The 17,567-nt window shown below is 46.5% G+C and overlaps 1 protein-coding gene across 1 annotated transcript; it reads right to left on the bottom strand.

The window, feature by feature from the left end:
• Nucleotides 1–7,819: 7,819 nt before the first annotated feature.
• On the bottom strand, nucleotides 7,820–8,563 carry LOC123041912 (non-specific lipid transfer protein GPI-anchored 3). The gene is made up of 2 exons (XM_044464468.1): nucleotides 8,181–8,563; nucleotides 7,820–8,015 (listed from the first exon to the last, which is right to left on the bottom strand). The coding sequence occupies exons 1-2, from the start codon at nucleotides 8,488–8,490 to the stop codon at nucleotides 7,999–8,001; spliced, it is 327 nt and encodes a 108-aa protein (XP_044320403.1). The 5' UTR covers nucleotides 8,491–8,563; the 3' UTR covers nucleotides 7,820–7,998.
• Between the last annotated feature and the right edge of the window lie 9,004 nt (nucleotides 8,564–17,567).

Raw genomic sequence — 17,567 nt, 5'->3', positions numbered from 1 at the left:
GGGATGGGGAGGGCTGGCCCGCGACGGCTTAGCTCCTTTCGTCTAGATGCTGCACATGGTAGTGTAGCTCCTTTAGTCTAGGCCCTGCATAGCCAGGGGTGGGGTTCGGCCTGGTCCCGGAGTGCCACACTAGCCAGAAGTGTAGTGCCCGTCTGTCAGGCGCTACTCAGTGTAGTGTAGCACGACCTGTTGGACGCTACACAAAAGGGTCAGGTGGGTGAAGAAGTTTCACCCACGCTTCAGTTTTGTCCATTTTACCAAAAACCGGCTCGCGATCGCCTATCGTCAAAGTCCTGCATATTTTTCGGGCGATGCCTGTCGTCAAAGTCGAAGCCGTCAGTTGTTCGTGCATGTGGCCATCTGTTGGCACGTGCCGTCATGGCTTATGTTTCATGTCAGTGGCCAGGTTGGCCGATGGTGCCCATGTTTTTATGGGTTGGGTTGTATCGGTTTTAGCCTGGTTTTTCGTCAATTAACCGGACAATTCTTACTTCTTCTTAATCAATGAAAGTGGCAAGTCTTTTGCCTTGTTTGAAAAAAAAGGGCTCGCGATCGCAACTCGGTCACGCACGCCTGTCGTGTCTCGCCAGAATTTTCTTGCTGCAGACAGGTACTCGAGAGGAACAGACAAGTACGGTGCGACTAGTCAGTCAGGGGAGAGTCGCAAGCCGTTTACAGGCGGGCCTCCTGCAAGGTTCAAGAACCGCACGTGCTCTACAGAGGCGAGGTTCAGTTTTCGAGGCCGCAGCAATCCGACGACTGACGTGTGGCTCGAAGCCGTTCGTATTCAGAATGCAAATTCAGTGCATTCGTATGGAATAGCACTGTTCTTCAGGGAGTTTTTTCTTTTCTTGCGGCTGTTCTTCAGGGAGTTGAAATGCCCTTTGGCAACATGCACCAGAAAAGTGTAGCTCCACTAATCTTTGTGGTGGCCCTTAATTTGTGCCTGCAAGTGTGGTTCCACTAGTCCAAGCCGGCAGGAGCAGCATAAAACTCTGGGGAGATATTTAACCGAATAATCATGTCAAACAAACATTCTTTGCATAATAATAGCTACAACCTCGACTAGGGTTGAAACTCAACGCTACAGAAATTTCCCTACGGGAAACCGACAAAACATGTACGGACCGAGATGAAAATTCTTGTCTTGGCCGTCTCTGGCCGAACGTGATGACAGCGGTGCCAGGACACTTATTTCTTCTTGAAGGCGTTGCTGCTGAAGCAGTCGACATAGTTGTAGGTGTTTTTGTTATATATTGTAATGGTTCAATAGTGGTTATATTTGTTCTCTATCTCGTTTAATAATGAATAAGAACGGTTATGTGCATCGTAATGATGTAGAGACCAGGGGTTTAACCTCCTTTTTATAAAAAATATTTATCAGACTCGTTCAAGGGGACAATCGCTCGCTAATTATGAATCTCGGCTAAGAGGACAGATAGTTTAGAAACAATTATCTTCTTGAGTCTTATAGTTAAAGGATAGGCAGCTAAAAAGCAGTTAAACCGGTGACCAGCTAAGGAATGTCGATTTCATCACATTTTATGAGGAATATATGTTGCCTTTTGAGTGTATGCTTTATGAGCATACCTAGCCCTTCCCTAGTGCCCCCTTTTTTCTTGTTTGAGGGGTTAACATCCACCTAGCCCTTCCCTTGAAAAGTTTTAGTGCCTAAAAGATAGCTTTCCTCCTCAAAGTTTCCTCCACTAGGCCAAACTTGTTTCGGGAAAGACACTACTCATTAAAAAAAAGAGGGATCCGCTCGACCCCTCCCCTTTCCCATTCAGCTCCCATCCGACCCCGCCGCCAATGACGCCCTCGGATGCCATGGGAATGGGTGCTCATGGTCCATCCCCACCCCTACCATCCACCTCAGGCTCTCATGTCACTGGCTCACTGCTGACGTCGCCATTCGCCATGGACGATACAGGGCCACATCAGGAGTCACCACTATCACACGCTGCCTCACGTCGCCGCTACCATTGTGTATCAACATTTTTTAGTTTATTGATATAATATTTTGTTGTTGTTTAATGATTCAAAAGATGAGTAGGTATTAAACTTGAGAATGCTGATACATCTATATTTTTTTTCTTGTTTGATGCTACAATTATATTATTTTGGCATCAAATTTTAATACTTTTTTAGACTAACCTATCTACCATTCTTAAAAAGTCGCTTCCCACTACAAGGCATTCTCTTGATATGCAAATGGTCCAACCCAGCTTAATGACATGTCATCATATACCAACCAATCACAAGATCACAACTATGTCTCTTTTTTTTTTGAAGGGGTCACAACTATGTCTCTTCCTCGCATCTCTCCTGACCGATTCTTTTAGGATTTTTTTTTCAATAAATCTTGTGGTTTTATTTCTCGCATTTGTTCCTCTTCCTATTCTGTAACTTACGAGAGAATTAAGAGAAGAGAGACGCATGGTCTTATCCCCGACTCCCCACAACCCCTCCGATATAAAACAGAAAGATGGATCGATCGTCTACCGAGCCATCCGCACCGCCAACAACCTCTTCGTGTTTCCACAGCTGGTCGCCTACCTCCCCCAGCTGTCTGCGTCGGCAAATTCGGCCGCACAACTCCAACAACGCACACCGAAAGCGATTCTCCTCCTATACACCACTGCCGCCACCTCGCCGCGAGCGAGGAGGAGGATAGAGAGGAAGCCATTGCGTGCGGCGGGTGGGCAGATTGCATCTCGGACCTCCCCGGCGCACTACAACGCCGATTCCAAACTTGCTTCCGCTTAAGTCGGCCATACGCACAACTGCGCTATGCTCACGGTGGTGCAACCTCTGCGAGCAGCGCGCGACCCGTGTCCTCCTCAGTCTTCGGGTCTTCGGGTCTCGCCGCCGTCGCCGGGCACGTCGAGGACGACGCACAAGCTCGCGAGCATCGACAAGGAGGGAGTTTAGGTGATACCCGTGACACGAGACTCCAACAGTCCATCCAATCGCATCAAGAAAACAGGCGGCTGTGGGCTCGGATGGAACCCTGTCCTCGCAGTCCGACGGGCATGACAAGGCCACCTACCTAAAGGCCCCGGCTACTCGGTGTCACGTGGCTTGATGGCATGGACCCGTTCACTTATACGCCCCTCACGGCTACGCTTGCGACTCTAGGTCGTTCAGTGATGTGTCGGTGTGGTTCACGTGCCATTTGTCATTGAGTATTCAGAGTGGATGGCTGCATAGCAGTGGACAGCTGCCGGCGTCGTTGGATGCTGCAAACAGCGGGTTTATCTTGACGCAGGCATGTTCATGTTACAAGTGCTGTAGCGGGAAGGTGCTGCCAATTATGGCGGGTTCATGTTGTCGAGCAACTCCTACGACATTTACTCTTAACTTTAGTGTGAAGCTGCAGAGCATCTTGCAAAACTGGAACAAAAACACAGGTAACTGAATCGTGACCTGCTTTATAGTCTTGCAGTGATCTGATACTTGGATTTTTAATTAAGAGTTTGTGTAGTGGACATTTATTCTAATTTTGTCAGCACATCGCCTTTTCAACAAGCAAATGTTTTATCTGAAAAAATTATAGGGAACGACATGTTCTCATAGTGCAAAAACAGAATCTGTAAGTTCTTACATGTTTCCTTGCAAATGATATATTTGTATAAGTTCAACCAGCCTGTAACTTCATCCATATAGACCTAATTTTTTTTAAATAATACATTTTTTTATTAATTTTCATAAATATTACGCCGGATAAAAAAAATTCAAAAATAATACACCGTCGGCCCGCTGCAGGCCGATTGGGCCTAGTCGGCCCACAGTAGGCCGATTGGATTCCAGTCGGCCTACAGCTGGCCGACTGGACCCTGTCGGCCCACTGTGGGCAGATTGCGTCCTGTCGGCCCACTGTGGGCCGACTGGCGCTAATTGGCATAAAAATATATGTTTAAAAAAATATTAATCATGTAATTAAAAAATGTTAAACGTGTATAAAAAATGTTCCTGATATATAAAAAAATGTACAATATATATGCAAAAATGTTGACATAAAAAATATGTTTGGAAAGTGTTAAGCATGTATTTAAAAATTGTTAAATGTGTGTATAAAAAATGTTCCTTATTTATACAAAAAATATAGAATGTGTATGAAAAAAAGTTGATACCAAAAAATTATGTTTGAAAAATATGTTTGAAAAGTTGACATTTTTTCAAATACATGATTAAAAATTGTTAAATGTGTGTATAAAAAATGTTCCTTATCTATAAAAAAATATAGAATGTGTATGAAAGAAAGTTGACACCAAAAAAATATGTTTGAAAAAAATGTTCCAGTTCCATACAAAAAGAGCAACCAATCATATTTTTTTCACAACCTTGATTTATTTTTTGTCACCAACTGACCAACATAATTTTTTGGTGTCAACTTTTTTTCATACACATTCTATATTTTTTGTATAAACAGGAACATTTTTTATACACATATTTAACAATTTTTAAATACATGATTAACACTTTTTAAAACATACTTTTTATGTCAACATTTTTGCATATATATTGTACATTTGTTTTATACATCAGGAACATTTTTTTATAGACGTTTAACATTTTTTAATTACATGATTAACATTTTTTTAAACATATATTTTTTATGCCTATTTTTTTGCAAAAACAATTAGCCCACAGCGGGCCAATTAGCTCCAGTCAGCCCACAGTGGGCCGACAGGACCCAATCAGCCCATAGTGGGCCGACAGGGGCCAGTCGGCCAGCTATAGGCCGACTGGAATCCAATCGGCCTGCTGTGGGCCGACTAGGCCCAGTCGGCCTGCAGCGGGCCGATGGTGTATTATTTTTGAAAAAAAAATATCCAGCGTAATATTTATGAAAATTAATAAAAAAATGTATTATTTTAAAAAAATTAGCCCATATAGTGATGTTGTATACACGGTCTAACTCAAGAATCGAGAAATTGGTGGTTTCCTTGACATTTGATGCATTTTTAACTCCGTGTTGTAGGGGTCATCGGTGGCACCTTCCTACTACTATTTACCACTCACACATGCAGGCAACCCGATCAAGGTTCCGCCGAAAGCCGTCTACGTGCATGTCTTTGCAGTCCATACCAACAATATCTTCTTCGTGCCACCACCAACAGTTTTTCTCAGTTATATCATCTTTGATCATGTCTCTTCATATCTCAATCAAATTTACACTTTCAACTTTCTCAAGCATTCAATCAAAGTGGATATCCATGTATCAACTAGCATAGTTGCTTGCCTATTATAGTTGGAGCAGAGGTCGATTTAACTAAGGTATGGCCTTGGGATTTTATTTATATATTCTCCCTAAGGTGTTGACTCGATTTAAATTTTTGTCATTCATCATGAAGGATAGATTGAAATAAATCTATATACATTGTCGTCGCTGGTGGAGTGATGATTGTGAAGTACTTTTAGCAATAGATGTCAAGAGAATATGGTCGTATAATAGTATATTTTTCTACTCAGTCACAAGCATAGAATTAGTAGCTTCATTTGGTTTATGTTGTGCCAGCTTGCAATAATACTTTTTGAACCAATATTAAGCAGTTGGCTCAGTGCTAGAAACTAATTTATTTGCTTGTTGTATCTGCAATTTTCACTATTTATTGGATGGTAACTTCACATGTTGCAAAATTAAATCACCTCTGCAAGATGTGCCTCTGATAGACACTCATGTTTATCAAATCATCTTTTGTATCCGTGTACATAGGAACTGATGTTCAATGCTATATGCCAACATGACTAAACTTCAAACTACTAATTGCAAAGCCTATGTCATATTAGGTGTGTACTTAACTGTATGCCAATTTCTTTGAAAACAACCCAAAGATTTTCATTTGTAAAAAAACTTTTAATGGTTGTTGAAACTATGTAATTTTATATTTAGAATCCTACTACATGTCCCGCAGCAACGCGCGGGGTATCAATCTAGTTAATTCAGTACCCAGGGCAAGTTGTTGTTTTATGCTGTTGTCAATTTTTTAGGAAAAGGTTTTTAAGAAACCAAAAAAAACAAAAAAATCCACAAAAATGTTTTGAGTCTGGATGCTTTCGGAGGCACCTGGCCTCTCATGGGCAGACCTGTGGGCCCCATGCGGCCAGGCGTTATGGCCAGGGCGTGGTCGCGTGGGCCCCATGGGACTTCGTTCCACTGCCTTTGTGTTGCTTCGAAATCCCTGAAAATAAATCTCAAGGATTTTTCCTGCCGACGCCAAATGAGTCACCCCTAATCGACTACTTTACCCCGATGGCTTCATACACACAACAGAGAAACAAAGAGATCAGAAACTCCACCAAAACCAAAAAACCTAGCATGTGGAAGGGCTCCGGAGGGGGAAAAGATAGAAAGGATCCGCTACGCCATCAACCCGATCAAGAGGACTTCAACATCAACCACTATCATCATCATTGGCCCCCTATTCACCCCTTTATAATACCAAACCCTAGGTGGATTTCGGTGTGTGTTACATTGATCTATCATCCATTATTACTACGATTACCCCTTCGATGCTTGTTGTCTCTATTTCTGAGTAAAACTCGTAGTCCTCAGCGATAATGAGGGACCTGGTATGTTTAGGTGTTGAATGCCGATAGGATTTGACATCATCTTTGTATGTTTATCTTAATAATCTTTTCGATGTTGGATAAAATCGACCACTTAACAATTGCACTTAGGGGGGTGAAGGTGGCCCTACTTGATAGCTCAGTTTTATCTAAGTATTTTGAAAATACTACGGTATTTGAGATTACCACAGTTTAATTTACTGTGGAGTGTTTGGCCGCTACTAAGAACTATGGTTTTAATATTGTAGTATTTGTAAAACCGTGGTATTTTCTCTATTTTTAAAAAAGAACCCTGGACCTCTTTTTCTGAAAAATGAGTCCAGTTCACTTCCGATCCCCTCCCCTTCGATACGATGGCCGGCAACGGAAGCAGGGGTGGCTCCGGTGCAGAATCCGATGGCTCGAACATCGATGTGGAGGAGGTGGCCCTCGCATCGCCTTGAGGAGGTCGATGCTCGAGCAAGGCGGCCTCGAGAATAGTGGATCGTCTTCCTCAGTGCCCGTCGCCCGTCAACGCAGCGCCGGCGACGTCGCTGGCCCTTCCCGCCCGGCGCACAACTCTACTCTGCTCCTTCAGGTATGCCGCCCACCTCCACAACCCACTAGTACGAAAGTGGTACCCGGCCACCGCTGGGTCCTCGTGCCCGCGCTAGGGCCGACGCACAGGAGGATGCCCAAGTCCGAGGCACGTGCAACCCAGCGTGAGCAGTAGCGGGCGAGGGAGAGGGGGGAGGCGATGTCCGCGTGCCATTCGCGCGTGAGCGCGCCGGTCGATCCCGAGGTTGCGCCCCTCGTGTCGGTCCTCCGCCGCAAGAATGCCAAGATGCTCCGACTCGCCTTGGAGTTGTCAGAGGAGGGGCACAACCGCGCCGACGACCAGAAGGGGAAGGGGCCGGTGAGGAAATGGTGATCTCCTCCACCCTTCCTTGTTCTGTTTAAATTTTAACTATGTTTTAAGTTGTTTAGTATGGATTTACCGTTGAACTCCAATGAACTATGCTCCTTTTGCCCGCCGATGCAATGTTGATCCGATGAGCTGCGCGTTGATCGTGTTTTACGCAGTGTTGTATGGGTAGCATGGTTTTGAGAATTCGAATATAAGGGATACGGGTGTGGAAGCCAATAAATGAGTCGTGCCGACCGCACCTGGGCGTGCGCGGGCGTTTGAGAGACTGGATTTGCTATCTAGACGTGTAGGTGCTCTTAAATCGTCAACCTAGAGATACACGTGAACCTTCTAAAGTTCTAAACTGGAAAGATGCAATATATAAAAGATATCCATTGTTACAAGTTTGAATAAGGATGGAACAGAGCAGGCCAACGACTAACATCCGCCGCCAATTCCATTCATGCGCATGACTCGTTTTTTATTCTCACACAAAGCCTTCCACGCACGTACGTCGTGCAATTTTGATAGGTAGGCCATCAAGGAAACGTGTTATCTGCGAAATCAAATAAGCTGGATTGAGCAATATATTGCCAACAATTTCAGAACAATATTCAGCTCCAAGAAAGAAAAGCTAGGCATTATTATATCTCGTTGAGAAGTAGGAGTATACTAGTACTAATCTACTAGCATACGCCTACGTATGTATGTGCGCACGTACCTCCGCAGTCGGCTATGCCACAGCGCTTGGGGATCGTGAGTGCGACCTCAGGCTTCACTCCCAACAGTTTGAAGGCGTCGTTCAGGAAGACGGCGCACACGCAATCGGGGCTCGCCATGCTGACCTTGCGCACCGCCACGCAGCAGATGGCCGTCGGCGCGGACTGCGGGTTGCGCCCCGCCGGGGCGCACCGAGCCAGTTGCGGGACCCTGGCGATGGCCCTCGCGCACTCGCCAGCTCCCTCAGCGCTGCCGATACCGGCTGCGAGCACGGCGGCCAGGGCAAGAAGGACGAGCGGCCTCATTGTCATCGATCTCCCCGTGTTGCTCTGATGGCTTCACCTGTACTAGTAGTTCTTACTGTACAACGTTAGTGCGGATCGCTCGTAGCTAGCTGCTTGCCGTGGGTATACATGGGTGGTGCTTCTTATATAGCCGTACTGCCGTTGTGGCAAGTAGGAGGAAGCACCGCAGGCTCTCTGATTGCATGCTGACTGTGCTAATGGTTTCTCCGTTTTTCCACAATGCAGAACACGTTTGCGAGTTATTATTTCCGCGTCCCCTTATGGCATCTTCAATCCGACCCTCAAACCATCCTCACGACCCGGACGTGTTATGCCATCCAAAGCGATTGGTCCACAAGCTGGTTTGGACGCACTTTCTCCCGAAAATCGGAGACAAATGTATGAGGGTAGGGCTGGAAAAAAAGCTCGAAGCTCGCGAGCTAAACGAGTAGCTCGTGACTCGGCTCGAATTGACTCGAACTCGAACAATAACGAGTCGAGCCGAGCTTTAGTTTAAGATCGTTTGCAGGACGAGTTAAACGAGCCGATCTCACAAGTACTCGTATAACTCGCTAGGCTCGGTAAAAGAATCAGTGTTTCTTGATGGGTAGTAAAAACAGCCACTAAACACCTTGCGTTCAAGCACAAGGCCCAACCGCTCAAGGCCTAGTCACCTAGGAGGCTCACACGTACATGACCATATATGTCCATGTTAAATTCCCGGTTAATCTTTTTGTCGTATTCTTTACGTTTTTATGTTCATATCTTTAACGAGCTTAACAAGCTAAACGAGCCAGCTCGCGAGTTATACGAGTCGAGCCAATCTTGGATTTGAGCTCGTTATAGTAACGAGTCGAGTCGAGCTAGCTCGTTAATGAAACGAGTTTTAGCGAGTCGAGTCGAGCTGGCTCGACTCGGCTCGAATTCCACCCCTATATGAGGGCTTTGCGAGTGTCCGGACATCACCCCGCTTCTGACCACCCCGACCCACCCACCACCCTCCTCACTCACTCGCACGGGTTCCCGCCCGGTGACAGCTGCCCGCTCTCATGCCGTCGTAGAGCGGCCGCTCCCCATTGAAGCCGGCTGTAGAGCGGAAGCGACCTCTCACTGACGCCGACATTGAAGCGGCGCGCTGGCCGAGGGTGCCGCCCACGACGCGTCCTCGGTGTCCTCGCCTGTTCAATGTCGGAGACGCGTTACTGGACGGGACGTGATGAATATCTACAACGCCAGTTCAATGTCCCGTCCATTCGTAAGCCGCCATTAAGCAGGCTCGCCGGCCGAGAAACCCACGGTTGCGATGTGCATTGACGCAACCAGACGCCTGGCCACATCGGAATCCCCTATTTAAAAGCGGCAACACCCGGCCTACTCCACGCCACAACATAAGCCGCTCCACATCCTCCTCCCTTGCACCACATCCGCCATGACCGCAGAAGCAATGCTGTGTGAAAAAGCCTATCGACGAAGATGAAGCACGAGCTGTCCGCCCTTGCGGCCGCCTGGCAGAGCCGTCGTGCCAGGCGGATCGAGGCCTCATGCCGGCCAGCTCGCTCGACGTCTCCAATGACACCGCACCGGAGCCCGCGCTTGTGCATGCCGGCTTCGCCATGGAGCGGGCATAGGCGCACTACGACGCCGTTATTGCGAAGGAGCAGCCTGCGCCGACACCTATGTCGGTGTTTCAGTAGGTGCAGGAGGAACAACAATATAAGATGTTTCTCCTAGAGCAACACTAGCTAGCGGAGGGCCAGATCGGCGGCGAGCGCGAGAGTGAGAAGGCCATGGCAGCCATGGTCGCGGCGAACCCCTACTTCACTGCGGAGCAGTGTGCGATCTATGAGGTCATTCATTCTCAAGCTGCCGAGGCACAACTGCAGGGGATCATGGAGGATAACAACGCCAACTGCGCCTACTACACGCGGCCGACGAACTATCAGTCGGGCCGGTTCGGCGACGACAGCGCCGAGCCACCATTTCCATCATGGACCTCACGTCCACCGGGGACAGGCAGGTCGGGGACTCCTCCGAGGATGAGTAGGGCACGGGAGGTGGCAGGGCCTTGTGTCCCACATGGGCCGGTCCGTCTCTTGTGTTCTACTCTTCTTCATCGGAGACCACACCTTCATTTCATGGGTCTTACCGCCACCGTTCATGGAAACGACAAATGAAGGACACGTTCGTCGATGCGGAATAGAAAGCAAGTGGAAGACGCCCGGTCGCCTCTTTAGGATAGGTTTAGGGTAGGGTTTCCTTTTTTGTTCTAAATGTTTCAAATATAAAAAATCTGGCGTGTTTGCATAAATCTCGTTCGGTTTATATGAAAATCCCCCGTTTTGCACGAATTCCATCAGGTTTGTTGAAAAAATGTTTGAAATGTACATAGCCGTTGAATGACCGGTTTCCGTATCCGAATCCGTGAACTGGTCCTCTCTGTCCGTGGACGAATGCGAGAGAAAATTTCGGGGCCCGTTGAAGATGCCCTTAGCTGTTAAATGATCGACTGGAAGCATCTTCTTGTCTTCTCCCTCTTTCTTATCTGAAAACAGTGCTACACTACAATATTGTTGTTTTCTCCGTTTGGCTTGCAACAAGCTCCGTCTAAACTGTCGGTGATGTGATGGCTTCTCCTTTGCTTTTTGCTTTGTTTAGTTTGTTTATTAGGTGCTCCTCATGCAGTCATGCTTATGTAATCCCCGTTGGGTCTGACCCTCTGATTTTATTCTTTCGTAATCTTTACCCAAACCACATTTGATTTGACGATATGTACGCATTGAACACATTATCATTGGACGCGGCTTGCCTGTTCCACGGGTTTGTTCTGATCCGTGCTCTGCGGGGACATGGCAGATTTTGAAAAACTTTGCAGGGGAGAAACTGCTGGTGTGTGCACTCAACTGGAATAAATGTGTACGGGAGTAGAATTGTCTGAAACAGCGTTCTTGCTTCTGGTTAGCAACTACTCCCTCTGTTCCTAAACATTTGCCTTTCTAAAGATTTTAAATGAAATATCACATACGGATGTATATAGACATATTTTAGAGTGTAAATTCACTCATTTTGCTCCGTATGTAGTCACTTGTTGAAATCTCTAGAAAGACAAATATTTAGAAATGGAGGGAGTAGGTCTAACAAATTTGCTATTCAGCATTTGTATGTGAGTTTGAAAACTCGGCCTAAGTGGATTCATAAACCCCTCCTCTACAATTCTAAAGGCGATCAGAAGGCGGTCATGGTTCCCGTTCCTCTGCCGGTGACGCCGCCAGTCCACCTCGCCTCCAGTGGCCCTCCTTGGGAGCCCGACGGACAACGATCTCTCACCATTGGGAGGGTTCCTGTTCCTTTTTTCAAAGTAAATGTTTGTGTCTGGTTTGAGACGTGAGGCGACGACAACACTCTAAAGTTGGAATAATGCCCTTTCCGCCCTATGCCTGCTCCTTTGAATCTGGTCAGGTTGTAAGTGCAGAGGTGATGTCATCAAGCTCTGGCAGAGCTGGCAGACGCGAGAGGAGGCAAGGGAGCCCTGGTGAAAGCGGGAAGATTTGAACGAGTCAATTGGGTTGAGTTGGTGGGTCGAGTTGTAGGCCATGGGCTAGTGGGTTGAGGGTCGGTGTGTGGGCTTGCGGTTTATAAGCAAGCGAGTGACTCTGTAGATCATCAAGTTTGAAATGAAATCATTCTGAGCCTCTCGTCTATCTCTCTCCTCCCCTGCTCTTATCCTCTCCCGAGCTGCCCTTTTCCCCTTCTCCTCGCCATGGTTGCGCTCTCCGGCTCCTCTCTCTAGCTACCTCACCGTCGGCGATCAGGTCCGATCCACGATCGTGACAGTCTGGTATCAGAGTCGTCGATCCTCTCCGCCGCGTCGCGCCGTGATTTTTTTCCCGTCTCGTACCTAGCAAACTCAAGGCGACGGTGGCGGATGACCCTAGGGTTCGATCAGCGTAATTCCTGACCTGAGGTGGGTTGATTTGGGGAAATCCGCGACGACGACGACCTTCAAGCCTAACCCGCAGATGCTTCATCGTGGACGGGATGGAGGCGTTCCAGGAGCGGATGCTCAAGGAGTTCGCCGAGCTGCGAGCGGCCCAGAGCAAGTGGGAAGCGGTGGAAGGCATTTGTGCGCAACTCGAAGCCCTCGACGCGAAGATTTCCGAGCAGCCTACAAGGTTGGACCAGGTTCAGGTCAAGGTCGACCTCTCCTGCGACACACTGGGGCAAGTGCAGCAGACGCAGTTCCATGCAGTTCAGATGGGGAAGCAGCACGCGATGGGCGAGAGCTCTTCGCCAATGACATCAGAGGTGCTGGATGGCATATTGGGGGCTGGCCCTGGCTTCGCAAATCGTGCTCTGCCGCGTCCAATTCAGGTACCGATCAAGCCTTCGAATTTCAGCCACCTGTGCTACCTATAGAAGAGGAACATGCAGCAAAGCGCCAGTGGATGCCTAAGATGGATTTTTCTAGGTTTGATGGGTCTGATGTGAGAATTTGGCTCGATAAATGTGAGGCGTTCTTCAGGCTGTACCACATACCTGACAGTTTTAAGGTTACGTCGGCCTCGCTATATCTAATAGATAATGCAGCTCACTGGTACCAAGCATTCAAACAAACAGGTGCACTGCACACTTGGGACCAATTTTGTCAAGCGATTTTGCAAGAGTTTGATGTGAATGTATATCGACAAAAGATGAAGGACCTGATGATGCTCAAACAGACAACTACTGTGGAGGAATACAAGCAACAACTCTTAGAACTGGTGTACATAGTCAAGTTATATGAGCCTACAATCAGTGATACATTCCTAGTCACTCGATTTATCATGGGGCTCAAGGAGGAGCTCAGGTCAGGAGTGGAACTGCAAATTCGGTCAAATGTGCAACTAGCAGCTCTTTATGCATCAGTTCAGGAGGGTTTACTCTTGCAACAGAAATCCACCAAATCAAGTTTTACCAAGACACCATATGCATAGATAGAGAAAAAGTCGGGTCTTGCTACAAGGGATTTGTGGAAAGCCAAGCAATGCAAGGAATATCGCTGAGCAAATGGACTGTGTTATAAGTGTGGTGAAAATTTTGCTCCTGGCCATATGTGCAATCAGGCACCAGCTCCTGGGGCTCAACTCAAGGTAGCTGAACTGGTGGATCCACATGAGATAATTTCTGATGCTGTTCTTGATGCTTTAGTACAAGGTGGCCCGGAGGAATGTGCCACAATTTCAGCTACAACTTTGTCAGGGGCTGCTCATCCAAAAACAATACAACTGAGAGCACTAGTGGGAAACAAAGTGGTGTTGATCTTAGTGGACTCAGGCAGCACACACGCGTTTGTCGACCAGGCTTTACTGAGCAAGATTGTTGTTCCAACTGAGACATTGAAACAACCAATGCAAGTCAGAGTGGCTAATGGAAACATTACACAAAGCACTGAAGTGGCACCTAAGGTAACTTGGTGGATGCAGGGTCACAGTTTCACTAATGCTATGCAAGTGCTGCCTTTAGGAGGTCATGACATTATACTGGGTATGGATTGGCTGGAACAGTGGGGTGTCATGCAGTGCCACTGGGCTGACAAATGGATTCAATTCCAATATGAAGGACATACAGTGAGGTTACAAGGAGTACTGCCTGTCAAACAAGAGGAAATTACCGAGGTTTCCGCCGATCAGCTGCTGAAGTGGGAAAAAGGGAATGAAGTGTGGGCCACTGCCTTACTTAATAGAATAGTAATGGCACCTGCCACTGAAGTACAACAGTTTTTGCACAGAAACAAGGAAGTATTTCAAGAACCTACTAGTCTGCCTCCACACAGAGTGTTGGACCACAATATCAACTTACTACCAAATATTGTGCCTGTAAATTGCAGGCCCTACAGATACTTTCCCTTACAGAAGGATGATATTGAGAGACAAGTGAAAGAAATGTTGGACAGTGGTATGATCACACCCAGTATGAGCCCTTTTGCTGCTCTTGTGCTGTTAGTCAAAAAAAAGGACGTCACTTGGAGGTTTTGTGTGGACTACAGGAGACTGAATGATGTGACAGTAAAAAACAAGTTTCCTATGCCGGTAATTGGTGAAATTCTGGATGAGTTAGGAGGTGCTAAGTAGTTTTCTAAACTAGACCCGAGAGTTGGGTATCATCAAATCAGGATGAAAGAGGAGGATGAATTTAAAACTGCTTTTAAAACACACCATGGGTAGTTCCAGTTTAGAGTTGTGCCATTTGGTCTAGCTACAGCTCCTAGCACTTTTCAGTGTGTCATGAATTTCATATTTGCTGGGGAAAATAGAAAATTTGTCCTGGTATTCTTGGATGACATTTTAGGGTTTAGTTTTACACTGGAAGAACGCTTAGAACATCTTCAGCCAGTATTTGATATACTCAAGGAACAATAGTTGTTTGTTAAACAAAGTAAATGTGTTTTTGCCGAATAGTCACTAGAGTATTTAGACCACATAATTTCTGACAAAGGAGTGGCTACAGATCCTGCTAAAACTGAGGCAATGCTATAGTGGCCTGTGCCTACAAATGTGACTGAGCTCAGAGGATTCTTGGGTCTCACTAGGTATTACAGGAAATTTGTTAAGAACTATGGACTCCTGGCAAAACTACTAACAACCCTTCTAAAGGAACATGCTTTTGAATGGTCTGATGCAGCTCAACAAGCTTTTCAACTTCTCAAGCAAGCTATGAGTGACACACCAGTGCTAGCTCTACCCTACTTTGAGAAAACGTTCGCTGTAGGGACAGATGCTTGTAACACTGGTGTGGGAGCAGTGTTATCTCAGGAGGGCCATCCTTTGTCTTACTATAGCAAAGCTTTGGGGGTGCCAGTCAGAAGAAATCCATTTATGAGAAGGAATTTTTGGCAATTATGTTGGCTATTGACAGATGGAGATCTTACCTGGTCAGAGCACCTTTTGTAATAAAAACAGATCATCAAAGCTTGTGTCATTTCGGTGATCAAAACCTCGCATCTAATCTTTAGAGAAAGGCGATGACTAAACTTGTGGGTTTGCAATTCTCTATACAATACAGAAAAGGGGTTGAAAATACTGCTGTTGATGCCTTGTCCAGAGTAGCCCATCTGTTTGCTACTCAGAGTGTGACAGTAAGCAAACCTATGTGGGTGCAGGAAGTACTTAACTCCTATTCTGTAGATCCTGTGGCCATATCCATGTTGTAGAAACTTGCAGTAGATCCAAATGCTTGTCCTGGGTTCCAATTACAGGAAGGATTGATAAAACAAGATCACAAGATCTGGGTGGGAGCCAACACTGGATTACAAACTAAATTGATTCAGGCTTTCCATTCCACTCCTGTGGGGGCCCACTCTGGAATTTTACCCACATATCACAGAGTAAAACAACTATTCAGTTGGGCAAACATGAAGTCTGATGTGGAAACATTGTCAAACAATGTGGAATTTGCAGCAAGCAAAGCATGAGTTATGCAAAGTGCCAGGTCTTTTGCAAACTTTGCCAGTGCCTGACAGTCCTTGGCAGTCCAGCAGTGTGGATTTCATTGAAGGACTACCAAAATATGATGGTTTCTCTGCTATTCTTGTGGTGATGGATCGTTTCACCAAAGTGGGGCACTTTATTCCTTTGCAGCATCCATTCACTGCAGCCTCTGTTGCTAAGGTGTTTCTGAAAAAATATAGTTAAGTTGCATGGCCTGCCCTTGACTATTGTGTCAGACAGGGACAAAATTTTCACTAGTCATTTCTAGAAGGAGCTCTTTCGTGTGTGGGGCACTGAACTGCAAATGATTACAACGTACCACCCCAAATAGATGGGCAAACCGATTGAGTAAACCAATGCCTTCAGATGTACCTCAGATGTGCAGTACATGAGTTTCCAGCAAAGTGGGCAGTGTGGCTACCTCAGGCTGAATTCTGGTATAACACCTCATATCACTCTTCACTAGGGTGTACACCTTACAAAGCCTTGTATGGTTATGCTCCTAACATGGGACAGCTACTGGGGCATCCAACTTCTCTCAAACCATATGTGAATACTTGGTTGGCCGCTCACACTCAACATACAACAGTACTGAAGGAACACTTGACCAGAGCTCAGTGCAAATACAAACACTTTACTGACAAAAAACGCTCCAAGCGGGAATTTACTGGTGGTGAAATGGTGTACTTAAGGTTATAGCCATACACTCAGTCCACTGTGGTGAACCGACCTTGTCGCAAGTTAGCACTGAAGTATTTTGGGCCTTACAAAATAGGGATATTTAAATTAGTGCCGCTGGTTCCTTAATTGTGCTCACTTTTCCCCACGCTCCAAACTTTTGCTCACTTTTCCCCTCTTCCTTAGCTGAAACTTTCACAAATGCTCATAACAGGCGTTTGCCGTCTTGACCGTCCATTAACTGTTAATTGCTGACGAGTGGGGCCGAGTCTTCGTCTGACCGTTGCTTGCTGACGGGTGGGACCGCAAGGAAACACGTATTGGGCAGCTTGTCTGAATCTGAAATAGATCTAGATAGGCCGCACCGCACCGCACCGTGTCGCCCCGCTCCCTCCGCCTGCGTCGTGTCGCGTCCACCGCAGTTGTTTCCTCCACCCTATGCCCTATTCCGTTCGTCGGTGACGCCGCATCTCTGCCAGATATAGCCCACCTCCCCATCTGGGATTACATAGCAATGTTGAGTGAGGACACCCGAAAGTCAGTCGACTATGGAGAGGATTGGGTCGAATCTGCGGCAGATAATTCATGGATTAAACTTGGGTAAGCATGGTTTCCTCTCGAATTGACATTCTAAGTCGTATTGTAGGCCGTATTTGACTTATGTTTGCTTGAATCGTTCGAATTTGTGCTCGATTTTACCCGGCTAACTGAAGCCTTTGTTTCAACAAAATAGGATTGATCCCGCGCTGGCTTTCTGGCTGGCGATTAGAATGGAAACTAGTGTGCTGCGTGGTACTAAACCGCATTTGATTTCATCATTTTTCTATCCCAAAGTGGTAGAAACCAACATATCTTTCAAAGATTTGTGAGCTAAGCTCCGAAACACCTATCCCTGGAGTGATGCCGATGCTGTTGAACTGAATTACTTTAGCAATGACGAGCAAAGATTTCTCCCACTAACTT

This window comes from Triticum aestivum, chromosome 2B (genome assembly GCF_018294505.1).
Source record: "Triticum aestivum cultivar Chinese Spring chromosome 2B, IWGSC CS RefSeq v2.1, whole genome shotgun sequence".
Taxonomy (NCBI): domain Eukaryota; kingdom Viridiplantae; phylum Streptophyta; class Magnoliopsida; order Poales; family Poaceae; genus Triticum; species Triticum aestivum.
The sequence above is the reverse complement of the archived record's forward strand: the minus strand, read 5'-3'. Positions and strand labels throughout refer to the sequence as shown.

Coding starts and splice junctions, on each gene's coding strand:
- LOC123041912 (XM_044464468.1), bottom strand. CDS start 8,490: ATGACAATGAGGCCGCTCGTCCTTCTTGCCCTGGCCGCCGTGCTCGCA.